Source organism: Balaenoptera borealis, assembly GCF_965194805.1.
Source record: "Balaenoptera borealis genome assembly, chromosome: 9".
NCBI lineage: Eukaryota > Metazoa > Chordata > Mammalia > Artiodactyla > Balaenopteridae > Balaenoptera > Balaenoptera borealis.
Genome location: NC_138873.1, coordinates 116,326,838 through 116,341,792, shown reverse-complemented (window position 1 = coordinate 116,341,792; position 14,955 = coordinate 116,326,838). Strand labels below are relative to the sequence as shown.

The following is a 14,955-nucleotide window of genomic DNA, read 5'->3' as shown; positions in this document are numbered from 1 at the left end:
CTATAAGTGGTACATGGGGGAAAATGTGAGAACATTCTATGCAAGATAAGTGATTAGTCACGTAGCACTGAGAAGTACAAACAGTCTAGCCATGTTCCTCTTACTCATCGAGCTTACAATTAGGAGGCAGAAAATACATTTCGCAATGAACACAAACAGAAGCTGTGAAAAGACACAAGGGAAAGATCAATTCTGATTAATACAGGTGCCATGTGGGTGTGAAAGTTTGGAAAGGGCCTGGAAATCCTAGTAGAACTCCAACAGGCAGAATGGGGGGGAGGGCTTTCCAGGTGGCGGGATCAGCCTGTGCAAAGGCCCAGCGGCATGAACCGGGATGGAGGATTTAGGAACAAGAAACCACGTTGTGTGGCTAGAATATAAGTATAGGACACAAGAAAGAAGATTTATCAAAGGTTGTGCTTAGGTGTAAACCAATATCCAGTCTTTAAAGGAATCTTCCTGTGAAGAATTAACTTTGTAAAGTGAAAATTATGACCCCATTTATCTGCATAAAGATTGGATTTTTAAACTCATTTAGATTGGGGCACAGCTGCATATTATCATCTTTTAGAATAGGTTAGGTGAGAATGTTTTTCTTCATTTACCCACAGAGAGATTTTTTTTTTTTAATTTCCACATACAGTTATGTGGTGCCTACCATTGCCAAGCACAGTGCTAGAGCCAACTGGCAAAGAATGCCTCTCCCCACTCAAAAAAAGATAGAAAACCTTCTCTGAAAGAAGACTGAGCAGGTATGCTGTCTTCCTTTTACCAACACATCCTAGCTGAGGCCTGAATTTAAGTGCATGAGAAAAACCAGTCACCATGAGGCCACCAATTACAGACAATAGTTCCCAATATTCTCACAAACTTGGAAGAAAACAAATAAATCACGTCATTTCACTCAATACCTGTATTTCCTCCCCAAGAGTTGGAGGATTCCCATAGTGGCCTCCCCTTCCTTCCTCTTCCCCTCACTCAGAAGTGTAGCTTTGGTTTTCTATGAATAATACTGAGAAATTTTATACACTGTGAAAAGGCAGAAATAATGACCACATTTAAAACTTTACATCAGAATGAAAAGAACAGCTGTTGAGATGGAAAATTACTTCAGTGCCAAGAAGAATACTAACACTGACCCACTTTAAGATCACAGAACGACATAGAAAGCAAAATTAATTGGGACCTTGTCAGAAGAATTTCGTGCTGCCTGAGACAGATCAAGAGGGATGAGGTAGAAAGACTGACCAAGCCAAAGGGCAGTGTGCCGTGTGGCGAGTCCTTGCTATGGTCACTGCTGCCAGCATCTGTGTACCAGCTCTCTGGCATCAGGAACTGAATTTTCCCCGTGCTCTCAGCGCTATCAGGCTTGAGTGATACAAAAAACAAAAAGCGAAAAAAAAAAAAAAAAACCCTTTTATGTGTCAATGTCAGTGTTTTAATCTTGAGATCAAAGGTCAGGAAAATCCCTGGTCATACATTTCCGCCACGGGAGCGTCCCCTCTGCCACCAGGATCTTGGGAAGGATGAGGAGAGCTGCTTGGCGAGCGTAGAATTGGAACAAAGGAAGGTGGGAGTCAGAAAGCTGAATCACACAGGTCTCAGCTCAGCCCCACAAGGGCGATGCCTGCCCTCTGTTGCACGAGACGAAGTGCCATAGTGATGGGCGGGTGGGTTTGGGAGTCGGTCAGATCTGGGTTTGAGCTCAGAGGGGCCATTTACCAACAATCACCCCGGGAGAGTTAGGCAGCCTCTCTTAAAGCTGCAGCTCCATCTGTGAAACGTTACGTGGTTAATAGCAATAGCTATCCCTTAGTGAGCACCCCGTGGACCAGGCTGTGTGCCCAGCGCTCTGCAGACTTCTCTCAACCGACAGCAGCCCTCCAAGGTGACTGATGAGGAAACCAAGGCACCGCTGCTCCCTGCAGAAATAGTGAGGGACCAGCCCCGCTGTGATACCTTGTAACTGTTCCATTTCATGGTGAAGGGCTTGCTCCTTCTGCAGCTTTCTCCTGCCTCCCAGAGGAAAAGTGAGAAAACTGCCCTCTGATCCCTTGACTCCTGCGGGGGTGGTGTTTGGGGTCTGGGAGGGAAGCGGGAACTCTAGTTCTGTGATGCAGAGGGAGGAGGGCCAGTGGGGTCTTCCAATCTAGCTTGGGGCTCCTTTCCTCCTAAAATATCTAAAATCAAACACACATCACACCGTGACATATAATTTGATTCCTGTCCCACCCTCCAAATCTCCATCTGGCCCATGAGAGTGATTCGTATTTCTTTTATTTAAATATTTTACCCTTAGTTTGTGTAATACTTCTGACTTCAATTTGTTGAGTGCATTCACACCTCCCACCTCTGTGGTGTATACTTAAGCGTCCACTGACTGGCCAGCCCTGAAAGAGGTTGTGTCCAAAGCTACCTTCTCCTTGGCTTCCTCCCCTGGCTATGGAAGAGGCTTGGGTACAGTTATATTTCACCCACTTCACCCAACCACAGGAATTCTTTGTCAGCTGGCCAGAATATCAGCATTAACCAGATCATGTGTTTTTCTTCCATGGGCAGTATGGAAAGAACACTCTCAAAGTCTTTAGAAATGTGTATCACACATCCAGAGAAGAATAAACCTGGCCAAGGTGGTATTTAGTCAAGAGAGTTTCTAACCTGTTCTTCCCACCCAGGTTATCAGAATCTCAAGGGTAATTACCAATCATTGTAAAATATAGGTTTTATTATTATTCACGTATGGCAAGGTCAACAGATCAAGAGACATCTGCCATAGAAGAGCTAGTCTGTTATATTTGCAGATCCCAAGAGGAGGGGGCATGCCATGCCATGGGGGTCCACACGGGGAAGGACCAGGTTTAGTCAGGAGGCAGAGGGAGCGAGGGGAAAATGTGAGCAACAGCCTTTATTGTAGTTCCTGTGAGAAGAAACCAGTGAGGCAGAGTAAACTGGTTTAGGATTGACTAGTTTGTATAATGTCAGCAGACCCTGGGACACAGGGGCTAACCCTGGTTGTCTGGTACCTGACCTTGGGGTGATTAGGGCAGGTGGATAGTGGCCCAAAGTGTGAGAACCTGACAAAGGCGGTGCTGGAGGGATGTGGGCTCTGGATTGGCTGGTCTCCTTAGGAAAGCTGCGCTCACAGGTGAGTCGTTGGCTGTCTCCTGGCAGTCCCTCCAGGGTCAGCAAGGTCTCAAGGTGTCAAAGCATCAGAAGTAAAAGGCACGGTTAATACACCAATTGAGATCAATCAGATACAGACATTAATACTAGAGAAGCTCATTAACTCAACCCTTAATAAAGCTCACAAAAGGAGTAACTGAGAATAACTTAATGAAGACCATATGGAATAAGAATTATAAACACATTACTCTAAATTAGCTTGGGCATAATCCTTCCCTGCAAACTATAAGCACGATGCACAGTGGTATTTATAATCTCCCATGTCGTCTCACTGCGAATTCGTAGAACCCTCAGCAGCATGGCTAAAGGAAGTTTTTAGTTTTTTGTCTTCTTCACCTCAGTCCTGATATTTCCTCATCTGCTGACCCCCTCTTTTATGATCTCATCCGTCTGTAGGAATGCCCTTTTTTTAATCTTCCTTATAATTGATTTCAAAATTTTTTATTGTCTTGATCTGTAACCATTGAAAACTTAGATTTTAGGAAGGCAAATTTTCTCCAGTTGTATTTCTACAACTTTGTCAATCTGTTATTAACTTTAATTTTTTTTTCTGGAGTTTCTCATGAAAGGCCCATTGATAGTTATTTACCTGAGAATCATGCTGATATGCAGCTAGAGTTTCACTGGTTTGTGTGCTAAGAGGTTTTTATCTAATATTTGGTCATGAAATAAAATGACATTTTCTTCATAATTGAGTGCATCCATTCATCCACTAAGTACCTGCAAGTTTTACCTCTCATGTGTAGGTTTAATCCATTTGGAGTCCACCCTGTCTGGGCTTCTCCTCAATGCCCCACGCAGACACATTCTACCTGTGCTGAACGACGCATCAGTGCTGTTGAGGTGTGGTAGGCTTTTACAAGGTGAGAGGCTTTTGTTGGGGGTATTATTTTATTGTCCCAAACCAAACTGCATGCTCGAATTCTATTTCTGCCACTTACCAAATATCCAACATTCAGCAAGTTAATCTCATCTCTATAGGCCCCAGTTTCTTCCTATAAAATGAGGTTCATAATAATAATACTCACTTCACAAGGTTGTTATGAGGATTAAATGAGATAGTGCATATAGTACAACACCTGGTGCATCATAAATGCTCAATCATGGTCGTAATTACATCACAGATTTCCTAACATTGCTCTTCCTGGAGCCTTCCTGTATTTTAAGTAGTTTTTCTGAACTCTTGATATTATTCATTGTGTTGATTTACTAGTTTAACTCTTAAATGTAACTTTATTTCTAAGTGTCACCACCAAGTACCAACTACTAGAGCTAGAACACAGAGACTCTTCTAGCTTCTCTTAGGTTTCATCTAATCGGAAGTGTTCTAAATTCCTGTACATCAGGACCTATAGAGGATAGGACCACATTATGACTGGTGAGCCCTTTCCTCCATTAAAAAAATTAAAAATTATGTCTTATGACTGAGTTGGTATAAAGATATAATCAAGGCTGCATTTATTATTACACATTCATCATTATTACATTCATTTGTTTTTCTGGTTTTAGAAGAAATTAAAGTTAAAATATTTCATGGGTCTCTAAAAGTATCATGGACCATTGTGTCTACTGTGTGTAAAGGATCAATTGCCTTAATGGTAGACTCGGACTACAAAGAGAGTTGAGGAACTCCAGTGATAGTATTTCTGAAAACACAGCTAAAGATGTTGCTGTAGCTGTTTTATTAACAGGGATAATAAAGCTATTTCCAAAACCAATCATGTAGTAAAATATTAGAGAATGACAAAGGCATCCAACTCCCGTGAGACCACCTACTTCAAGACCCATGGTTCATAAGTGAAAAATGAAGACTTATGTCCAAGTGATCTGCTTGGATTCACAGAGATCTAGAGCTGGTACCTGGTTCTCCTGATTACCAGGTAGTGTTTTTCCACCACACTCTCTATTGCTATTCAAAGTCTTACTTGGGCTTATGCCAAAATGTAGTTAGAAATCATCTCTTTTGTTCCCCCAGCAAAGCTGTACTTGGTACTCTACTTCCATGGGTATTTATAGACCCTCTTGGAACTGGACGTGAGCTCTGATTTATAGGGTGGGACTTGAAATCTCTCTCTTCCTCACTGCATTACTAGCAGCTATCTTCCAATGTAAACAGACACTGGGTTTATTTTAAATAGTTGTTATTAGTTCTCCAATCTGAGATAAGCCAATTAGCCATTAGAGGATAATCAACAGAACCCTGATATGTTCCGTAGCTTTAGAAAATGACATGTTTATATAAATGGGAAAAGTTAAAAAGATGGAAAAACAATAAATGATGTCAGGCAGTCAGCAAATATTCGTTGACCATCTATCCTGTACTAGGCCCTATGCTAGGCACTGGTCACAGAATTTAAAATGGGGGGAGTAGCTTTTGTCTTACAGTGTTAGATGTATAAATGGTAGTTTTGTTTTCTGATTATAGAAATAGTATATGTTCATTGGGGTTAATTTGTAAACTACCTTAGAGTTAGACATTACATGTTATTTTTAGGCTATCTAGAGAGTTTGTAATGAACAATCTTGGTTTTTATTTGTTTTGTAAGTATCTTTGTTCCACTCATATTTTCAATACTTTTTATACTTCTTTAAGCATAGTAATACTTTATTTTACATTCTGGTATCAAATATCTCCAGTATGAAATCTCTAATTCTGCAGTTTGCTGTTTCTGCTCTCTTGGTTATGGTAGTTTATTTCCTCTTGCATTTAAATGGTTTTTAATTTGAGCTCATGTTTCCCAGAACATCTTCTGTAAGAATTTTTTGTGTTCTGGGTTTGCATCACTTAGAGTAGAGAACAATACCGTTTCCTGCTGTTGTGACCTTGTTTGGAGCAGTTGGTCAGAGCTAGTTCTCACCTCTGTACTGTCTCACAATCCTTCCAGGGCACCTCTATTCCATGGAGGAAGGTTGTCTGGTCACAGCGTCCCTGGGAGAGGGCAGCTTTCAATGTGGCACTTCCCTGGTGACCGAAATCTCAAAGGCCAGGTAGCAAAGTCGGGGAAAAGGGAATTAACATTTGTCAGGTGATTATAATATGACAAGGTCCAAATTGGGTGTTTTATATGTAATCTTATCTTTTAATCTGGAAAGTAGTTATCAATATCTCACATCTTGACCCCTGCACTCCTACCACTTGCTAAGTGACTCAAACAACTAGGGAACACTAGAGATAACTGGTCTTCTGAATATGCTGGCCCTCTTAAATACCACCTTGTTTTGAGCCATAATTTTGGAGTGAATTCCACTAATTTAGCCTCTAGGGGTGTCTATCCAAGCTTCTCCTAGACCCATGTGGATTTGGACACTACACTTTCTGGCAGAATGTTCAAAGTGGCTTGGTAACAATGATTCCAGCTTTGCTATAATACACAGGTTAATTACATCCTTGGGACTGTGCCAAAGTTTGGCTTCATTTCCAAAGGGACTGTGTTTATCTACAGTGATTAAATTAAGTATTCATTGACATTTTTGAAAAATGTCCCAGCACTATTTCAAAACCTTCCTAATCCAGATAGATCAATCCTCTTGTGTGCAAACCATCAATATTTCCACAGGATAGTTTCCATATGGATCACCCCCACCTTAACATATTAAAACAGAATTTAAAATGAAATATTTAGCCTAAATGGAGAGGTGTTAAAAACAAAGACCAGCTGTTGTGTCTATGAACTTGGTAAAGAAACAGCTGGAATCAATATAGCATTTGGACACATGGCTGAAGATGTGCTTTGTGTGAGGAATATGCCCTTGGGGGAAAAGAACCTTTGCATTTGTGTGCAGCTGAAGCGGAAAATAGAAGGGAACCTTGAAAGCCAGGGACTATCTTCAGTTACACGACAGAAGTGAAGAGTGAAAGCTTTAAATGTTATTGATTACAAGGCAGCCATGATAAACCATGAAATTTTAATTAAATCCTGCACACTGGCAGTGAAAGCCCAGTCCCAACTTGGTGCTAAGTTTTAGGAACTGAGTATTAATGGAACCTCTAAGGGTATCTAAGTGGCCTGTACATAGTAGATTTGTGCTGTCCAGGGTGATAGCACTAGCCATGTATGGCTGTTTACATTTAAATTAGTTTAAATGAAAAAAAGTTTAAAATTCACTCCCTTGGTCTTTCTAGGCACATTTCAAGTGCTCAGTAGTCACAGGTGGCCACTGTGTTGAATAGTGCAGATATGGAATATTTCCCTCATGGCAGAGAGTTTCTTTAGAAAGCACTGTATTAGACATTCAATAAATAAATAAAATTCAATAAATAAATTGAATGAACAAATGAATGCCCCAAATTTGAAAGGGGATAAAAGGTACCACTTTTGTAAAAAGTTGAACCAGTCCTCTTAAAGAAGATATAATATTTATTTGGGAGGAAAACAACCCAGTGGTGAAGTGATAGAACCACCTTTTAAGAGTATAATGTCATGATTCCATTAGACATGGCTTAGACTTGCAACAAATGCCTCCTCTGAAATCTTCGGTAAAGTCTGTTTTATTCAGGAAGGCTTGTGTGGGTAGGGACTTCTCCGAGTTGCTCAGTGAAGGGGCTGTAATTCATAGGAGGGTGAGCAGGATATAGAACAGAAGGCAGACATACGGAAGGAGGAGCCAGGAAGTTGAGGGGGTCATATATCCACCCAGAACAGACAGGAACCTTAGGGACAGTTTTGAAATTCCACAGACCAGAAACTGGGCTCAAGCCAATTTTGCCTCTAATTAAATTACCCTGGCTGATGTCTAAACTGCCCTTTAATATACTACATCAGTGGTTGTCAGGCCAAATCTGGCCCACCATCTGTATCTGTGAAGCCTACCAGCTAAGAATTTTTTTTTAAACACTTTTCAGTGATTGTAAAAATAAAAAGAATTTTTCATGACATATGAGAATAATATGTAGTTCAAATTTCAATGTTCATAAAAAGTTTTGTTGAAACACAGCCATGTCATTTGTTTACATATGTATTGTCTATTGCTGATTTTGTGCTCCAATGGCAGAGTCGAGTGGTTGCAATAGAGACCGCAGGGCTTGCAATGCTTAAAATACTTATGCTCTGGCCCTTTATGGAAAAAGTTTGCCAACCCCTGTACTGTATGATCAATAGTGAGATAAGGGATCTACCAGATATCACAAAACACTGAGTCCAGGAATGGGTTGCACTAAAACATGGTTGCCTCATGGGAAACCAGAACAAGAGAAGTTTTTAAAAGATTAGAGATGGTGAGAGGAGTAGAGAATTACTTAACTGGAAAAGAAGACCTCCCCATCAAATGTAAACTGCTAGAGTTTTATTCATAATGATAGCAGGAAATTGGACAGATAAACAGAAGACTGTGTGACCAATTAATCAGCTAACCTTTCTGAGGATCAGTTCAACGTCAGGCAAATGTCCATCTGTGATACAGCAAAGTCCAGCACCAGATCTGTAGCTCATTCGGTCAACAAATGCCTACTTAGTGCCTCCCATGGGAAGGCCTTGTGCTAAAGTCAATGGGAGGGAAGGATGGGAAGCCTAAATGTTGGCCCTTATTCTCCAAAAAATATGTAACCTCCTTGGGGAGATAAAACATGTTAGATTATTGGTGATAATCAAGTGGCAAATGGGAAATTCTGGAAACAAGTTATGAAACCATTCAGAAAGGAATGAGCTACAAATCAGCAGAAGTAATCAAGAAAGTCCTCCTAAAGAAGGAAGGAAGGAGTTGGGTTGGAGCTTGAAAGCTGTTTGGGTGGAAGTGGAGGGGAAGAAAGGCATTCTGGATAGGGTAATGGACAAGCAATGGCTTGGCATTGAGTGGGAGAAAGGTACCCTCCAGAAAATGCGGAGATCCGCCAGGCTGAAGCAGGTGGGTCTTATGGGGAGAAGCTGCAGACAGAGAGGAATAGGGCAGGGACAGGGGTTTGGGAAGGTTTTTGAAAGCCAGGATGAAGGGTTTGCCAGATTGACAATGGAGAAACATAGTGTGTCTATGTAGAGAGAAAGGATAAGAAATTGGTATTTTTCAAAGCTATAGCATAGAGAAGAGTTATAAGCACGAAGAAAACAGACAAGTCTGATGATATTCTAGTAGGAGAGAGATGAGAAGTAAGACTGTGCACCTTAGATTTTACAAGCTGGGAAAGAGTCCTGACAGACACATCATCTAGAGCTTCTGAAGACAAAATACAACAAGAGTCCAGGAATAAAGATGGAAGTGTACAGCCAGCACTGTGAATTCAGGCACGTCATGGCAGGGCCAACTGCTGGCCACGTAGCCAATGGCTTTATTTGCACAAGGATCTGATGAGCTTCTAAAAAAGATTATGAGTAGAAGCATTGGCATAAACAACGGGCTCCTTAGAAGGTGTCCTAATCAACTGGGGAAACAGAGGTGCCTCTTACCCTCTTGAACAAAGGATTAGAATAAAAAGGGAAAGTGGCTCAAGACGGGAGAGATTCAGAAGACACTTGGTAAAACCATCAACCCCAAATGGGGGAAAGGAGAGACATTCTGAGTGGAGCCCTGAGTAATATTTGTATTATCTCCTGACACAGCCTTCACAGAGCTTCTCTCCAAATTCCTGGAGAGAAAAGAGTGGAGAAAGTGTAATGCTCAAGAGTGAGTCAAAAAAAAAAAAAAAAAAAAATCTCTACTATTAGGGAAGCTGTTGAAAACACACGGCATAGTCACCATCTTTTTTTTTTTTTTTTCTATCTTTTTTCTTGACCATTTTAGTGTGGCAACAATTAGAGTGAAATCATGGCTATGACACCGACCTCAGTGGCTGTTAGGTGGCCAAATTCTCATTGGTAATGTTGAGAAACAGTAATCAGAGCCATGAAACTTGGAGAAGACCATCCTAAGGGATGCTCAGTACACTTATGAAGGCCCATGACCCCCTGTCTATGAAAATGATAAAAAGAGCCTGGGGACTTCCATTTCAGAGATTTCACTAAAATGGCTAGTAGCAGATGTTACTGTTTTTATACTGCCCTTAATAACCAAGATTTGTACCATTTCGTTTGGTGACCAAACCTAAAAATCTTGGTTCATGCAATAAAACAAAATTATCTTATATAGACGGAAGACTAATAATTTTGTTAGTTTTATCAACAGATTTAGCATTGTATATGGTTTTTACTAGGAGTCATGGAGTCCCAGTGGTGCTGTACTAAAGAAGACTTTGGGTGCCCCATCAGTGAGCCCTGATTTGAGCAGATCAGACTGGCTTGGGATGAATGACCCAAAGGCCAGGTTCATCTAATATGGAGGTTCTTGTCAACACTGAACGTAAATGCACTTATTGTTTGCAAGAGAACAAAATGACTGGAAAAAATAAATAAATACAAATTATTCTACAATTAAGATGGCTTCTTGTAGGTATGAAATAGAAGATAATCAATTATCAGATTGACCTGGCACACTTGAGGAAACAAGCTTGCTTAAAAAATTAGCAAAAACTTTAAACCACTATTTTCTGATGACCAGAATTAATTGTCTCTATGTATAAGTAGATTTAGTGTGATGGTGAGAAAACATAGACTATATAGTTTTATATTTAAGAAAGTGTCCAAAACATCTAAACCTTCTGCTAATTAATCTACAACTACATGACTAACTAGAATCAACAGGAATTGACAGCCCTGAAATTGAAACCTGTTTCTAGACTGATTTCTGTAAAATAAGGTGATTATACTGCTAAATGAACTAAATTCTATGAAAAATAAAGGGATATAATGATCTAATTTCACATGATTTATTTCTAACAACAGAGAGGGAAGATAAATGGTTAAACCTGAAAATAAAATGTAACTGGTTTATGGTAAAAGCTTTTACATTTTCTATTTAAAAAATAACTTCCAGATTAAATTCTTCCTGTTACATTTTAATGTGATTCTTCAGGCAATTTAGAATTGATTATAAAGCTCTAGGAAACTCTTCCAAAAGTAAAGAAAAAACAAAACTTCAAAAGGAAAGACAAATTGCCAGCTCAGAAAAAATTGTTTGTGTACCTTTCAAATGAAAATAAAACATTTAAATGTCTGGTTTCTTTAAAAGGTTATTTTAAAAATCATGAAGTGCAGGTCAGTTCCTGCAGTGAATACTAATGAATGGTGAATAGTTATTCTGGTGCTTTCTCCAACTCCATAAATTCAACAATGGTGCAATGTCAAATTAAAAGAATATTTTACTCATCTACTGGGGGCACCACCTCCTGAACCCTAATTAGAGGGTGATGCATAAAACATTTTTTGCTAACATATTTGGAGCCAAGATACTGCCCAGGGCATACATATTCAAATGAAAAGGAGAACTTATTTTGGGTAATCATTAATCTTGATTATTAAATGTTTCTCTCTTCTCTGCTTAAAATTGAATCGCTCTGAGAGAAATACTTATTTTTATTTTTATTTTTTAATTTTTTATTTATATTGGAGTATAGTTGATTTACCATGCTGTGTTAGTTTCAGGTGTACAGCAAAATGATTCTGTTATACATGTTTATTTTAAAGAAGTGTTTATTTTAAAGCAGCAAATCAGGAAAATGAAGGTAAATACAACCAAGTTCACTGTTTATGGGGTTAAGATATACTTATAGATGGAATTTAAATGTAAAACACAGATAAGTTATCTAATACTTTTTGGCTAGAAAAAAAAGAAAGAAAAAAGAAGTACCATCTTTGATATCAAGTAACCGGTGTTTCGAACACAAATTAAGGAGTCCAGAGGTAGAAACGAGGGCACATGGCACAGCGGGCCGACAGAACCCACGTCAGGGCAGAGCATGTAGCTCTTTGGCAAGCAGTGGTAGCCACTGAGACGGCTGACTGTGGATGTGTCTTAGGGAGGTTCCCTTCACTCTAACAGAATGTGGAATTCAACAGACTAGAACTGTCCCTATCAGAGGCGACAACAATTCCCAGAATATTAACAAAGGAATGTTTTCCAGTAGATAGACCCTCCCCAGACAATACACTTTCCACACAGCCCAGGGCCTCGCCTCCTACAGCTCTGGGGAAGATGCGTCTGCAGGTCCAGGGCGCCATCTTGGACTGCCAGCATCACAGCGACACAACGTAACAGGAAGCCTTGTTCTTCTGGGACAACAGGCTATTCTTAGTTAGCTAAACTGATGGAGATTTTCTTCTAGTGTTCAGGGGTGCATTCAAATTTTATGGGACCTGGAACTTACACAAAATTAGGAACACAAAATTAGGTATGAAAATAAACATTGGTTAGAATGAGAAAAGATAACACATAAAATTATAAATAAAAAAGAATTTGACTAATACCAACATTCCCAAATGCAAAATAAAAGGATGGTTCTTATGATTAAGTGCCTAACACATCTCTATCATAAATTTTCCTACATTTTTTATTGTATATTCTTTGATCACTTCATATGAAAATTATTTTAAAATCCAATTTTCTGGAGAGAAATTAGAAATAATTCATTCTTTCCTCTGGCATACTTGATTGAACTTTTAGAAAATTGTTGATACCTTAGAAAAGTTTTTTCAAATCTCACACCTCATTATTGGTAATGGCTTGTATATTTTTAGGAAATTTCTAGCAAATTTCTTCCATATATGTGTTGTAAGATTTCAGGGCATTTCAAGGTCTTTTTAATGCAGTGACTAATCTTAAATACTATTTGAAATTAAAAATGCCAGTTGGGGGGCAGATAAAGTTATGGAATTCCTATGTTGGAAAAGGCATGTTCTCAACCAAAGTAGAAAACGTTGTGACACTCTACACTGTTTCTCAGCAGTTATTTCACAAAGTATCTCTCGTTTTCACATGAGAGACAGATAAACTTCCATGTCATTTAAGCCACTGTAACCAGGGCTTTGCCTACTAGTTGCAGCCCATACTATCCTTAAGTGAGAGAGGGGAGTATCAGGATCACCTGGGGAGGTTTCCTGAGTTACCTGCTCTTCCATTCTGCTGTCCTCTGATGCAGCGAGGGGCAGAGCATGAAGTCTTCTGCTGGGGAGAGGGGTAAGGAGAGAGAAGATGATGTGTTTCAGTTGTCTACTAAAACAGGCCACATTAAAGCTTAGTGGATTAAAACAACAATTTCTTATTTCCCGTGATGGTGTGGGATGGATCAACTAGACTGGGAGGTTCTGCCTACACAGTGATTACGTAGGTGGATGCATTCAACCAGGCCCTCAGCTGGGACTGGAACACCTAAGATGTTTCCACTCCTGTCTGGACCTCAGCCGGGGCTGGCTGGGTCTCACCACTTCGTCTGCCATTGTTCAGTATTCTACACTAAGCTTCTTCACACAGGAGCTAGAGCCCACAAGAGCAAAAGCAGTATTGCCAGGCCTTGTAAAGTCTGGGATTAGTGCAGCATCACTCCCACTACATTGTGCTGGTCAAAAGCAAGTCACTAGGCTAGTCCAGATCCCAAGGCTGGGGAAATAGGCTCCACCTCTTGGTGGGGCAAGTGGTCTGCAGGTACAAGAGTGGAAAATGTGTTAGCAGCCATCTTTGTAGACAGCCTACGTGCGAAGAGATGGGTAGAGAAGTAAAATGATCCCTAAAAGGACCAAAAAGTAGGGTGGAGTGGAACCCATCATTTTGGTACCAAGAATGCAATGTCTCTGTCAGATTTCAGCCATTTTTCCTATTCAGTCACTTCAACTATCGATCACTTGCCCCTACAGAAAACGGAGATAGTGCTTGAAAAAAGGATGCTGCCTGCTTTCCTAGACGGGCCACCCAGGATAGAGCAACCAATAGTGACCATTTATCCAAGGTCCAGCTCCAAACTGAAGTTTTTCAGTATATGCTGGACTGATCTGATTCACTGAAACAAATACATCACACACAACTACACACACACACACACGTTGTAAAAATCAAATTACCAATATATTAATTTGAAATTAGAAAATAGCTGCTAAGTAATCCAGAATATTGTGTTTTCTGATCAGTACATTTTTTTCTTAGAAGTTGGACAATCTAATTGAAAAGACAAACTCCTTCCAGAGATTGCATAAGGAGAACTGAAATCAGAATGGAGGAATTAGGGAACCCTGGTGGTCCATTAGTTAGGACTTGGCGCTTTCACTGCAGTGGCCCAGGTTCAATCCCTGGTCAGGGAAGTAAGATCCCGCAAGCTGCACAGCGCAGACAGAAAAAAAAAAAAAAAAAAAGAATGGAGGAATTTGATTATCTTAATATGATGTCCACTTCTATAAGACTTGAAGGAAGTGCCTGCCAATTGGGCAATTGGCTAGACCTCCACTGGTTAAATCCAATCTGTGGTCTGTTTGTGTATGAACTTTTTTTTTTTTTTTTTTTTTTTAATTTTATTATTTATTTATTTATTTATGGCTGTGTTGGGTCTTCGTTTCTGTGCGAGGGCTTTCTCTAGTTGCGGCGAGCGGGGGCCACTCTTCATCGCGGTGCGCGGGCCTCTCACTACCGCGGCCTCTCTTGTTGCGGAGCACAAGCTCCAGACGCGCAGGCTCAGCAATTGTGGCTCACGGGCCCAGTCGCTCCGCGGCATGTGGGATCCTCCCAGACCAGGGCTCGAACCCGTGTCCCCTGCATTGGCAGGCAGACTCTCAACCACTGCGCCACCAGGGAAGCCCTGTGTATGAACTTTGAACTAAGAAAGAGTTATGCAGAAAAACAAAGACAAAAATACAACAGAGACCATAAGTGACTAGCAAAGCTTAAGATATATATTTTTTTTTTTGGCTCTTTACAGAAAAAGTGTACCAAGCCCTGAGCTAGACAATTATTTGACAGAAGGGACTCTCTGTTTCTCCTAGAACA

At 40.2% G+C, this 14,955-nt stretch overlaps 1 protein-coding gene across 2 annotated transcripts in view; it reads right to left on the bottom strand.

The window, feature by feature from the left end:
- Positions 1-5,726: 5,726 nt before the first annotated feature.
- Positions 5,727-14,955, bottom strand: part of SH3BGRL2 (SH3 domain binding glutamate rich protein like 2) — an 84,289-nt gene continuing 75,060 nt past the window's right edge. The window contains exons 3-4 of one of the 2 annotated variants that reach the window (XM_082405127.1): positions 13,092-13,149; positions 5,727-12,347 (exon numbers count right to left, since the gene is read on the bottom strand). In XM_082405127.1, coding sequence (XP_082261253.1) covers positions 12,307-12,347; positions 13,092-13,149 — 99 coding nt within the window. In that variant the 3' untranslated portion in view covers positions 5,727-12,306. The remainder of the gene's footprint in view (positions 12,348-13,091; positions 13,150-14,955) is intronic. The other variant, XM_082405129.1, reaches the window with a different exon arrangement.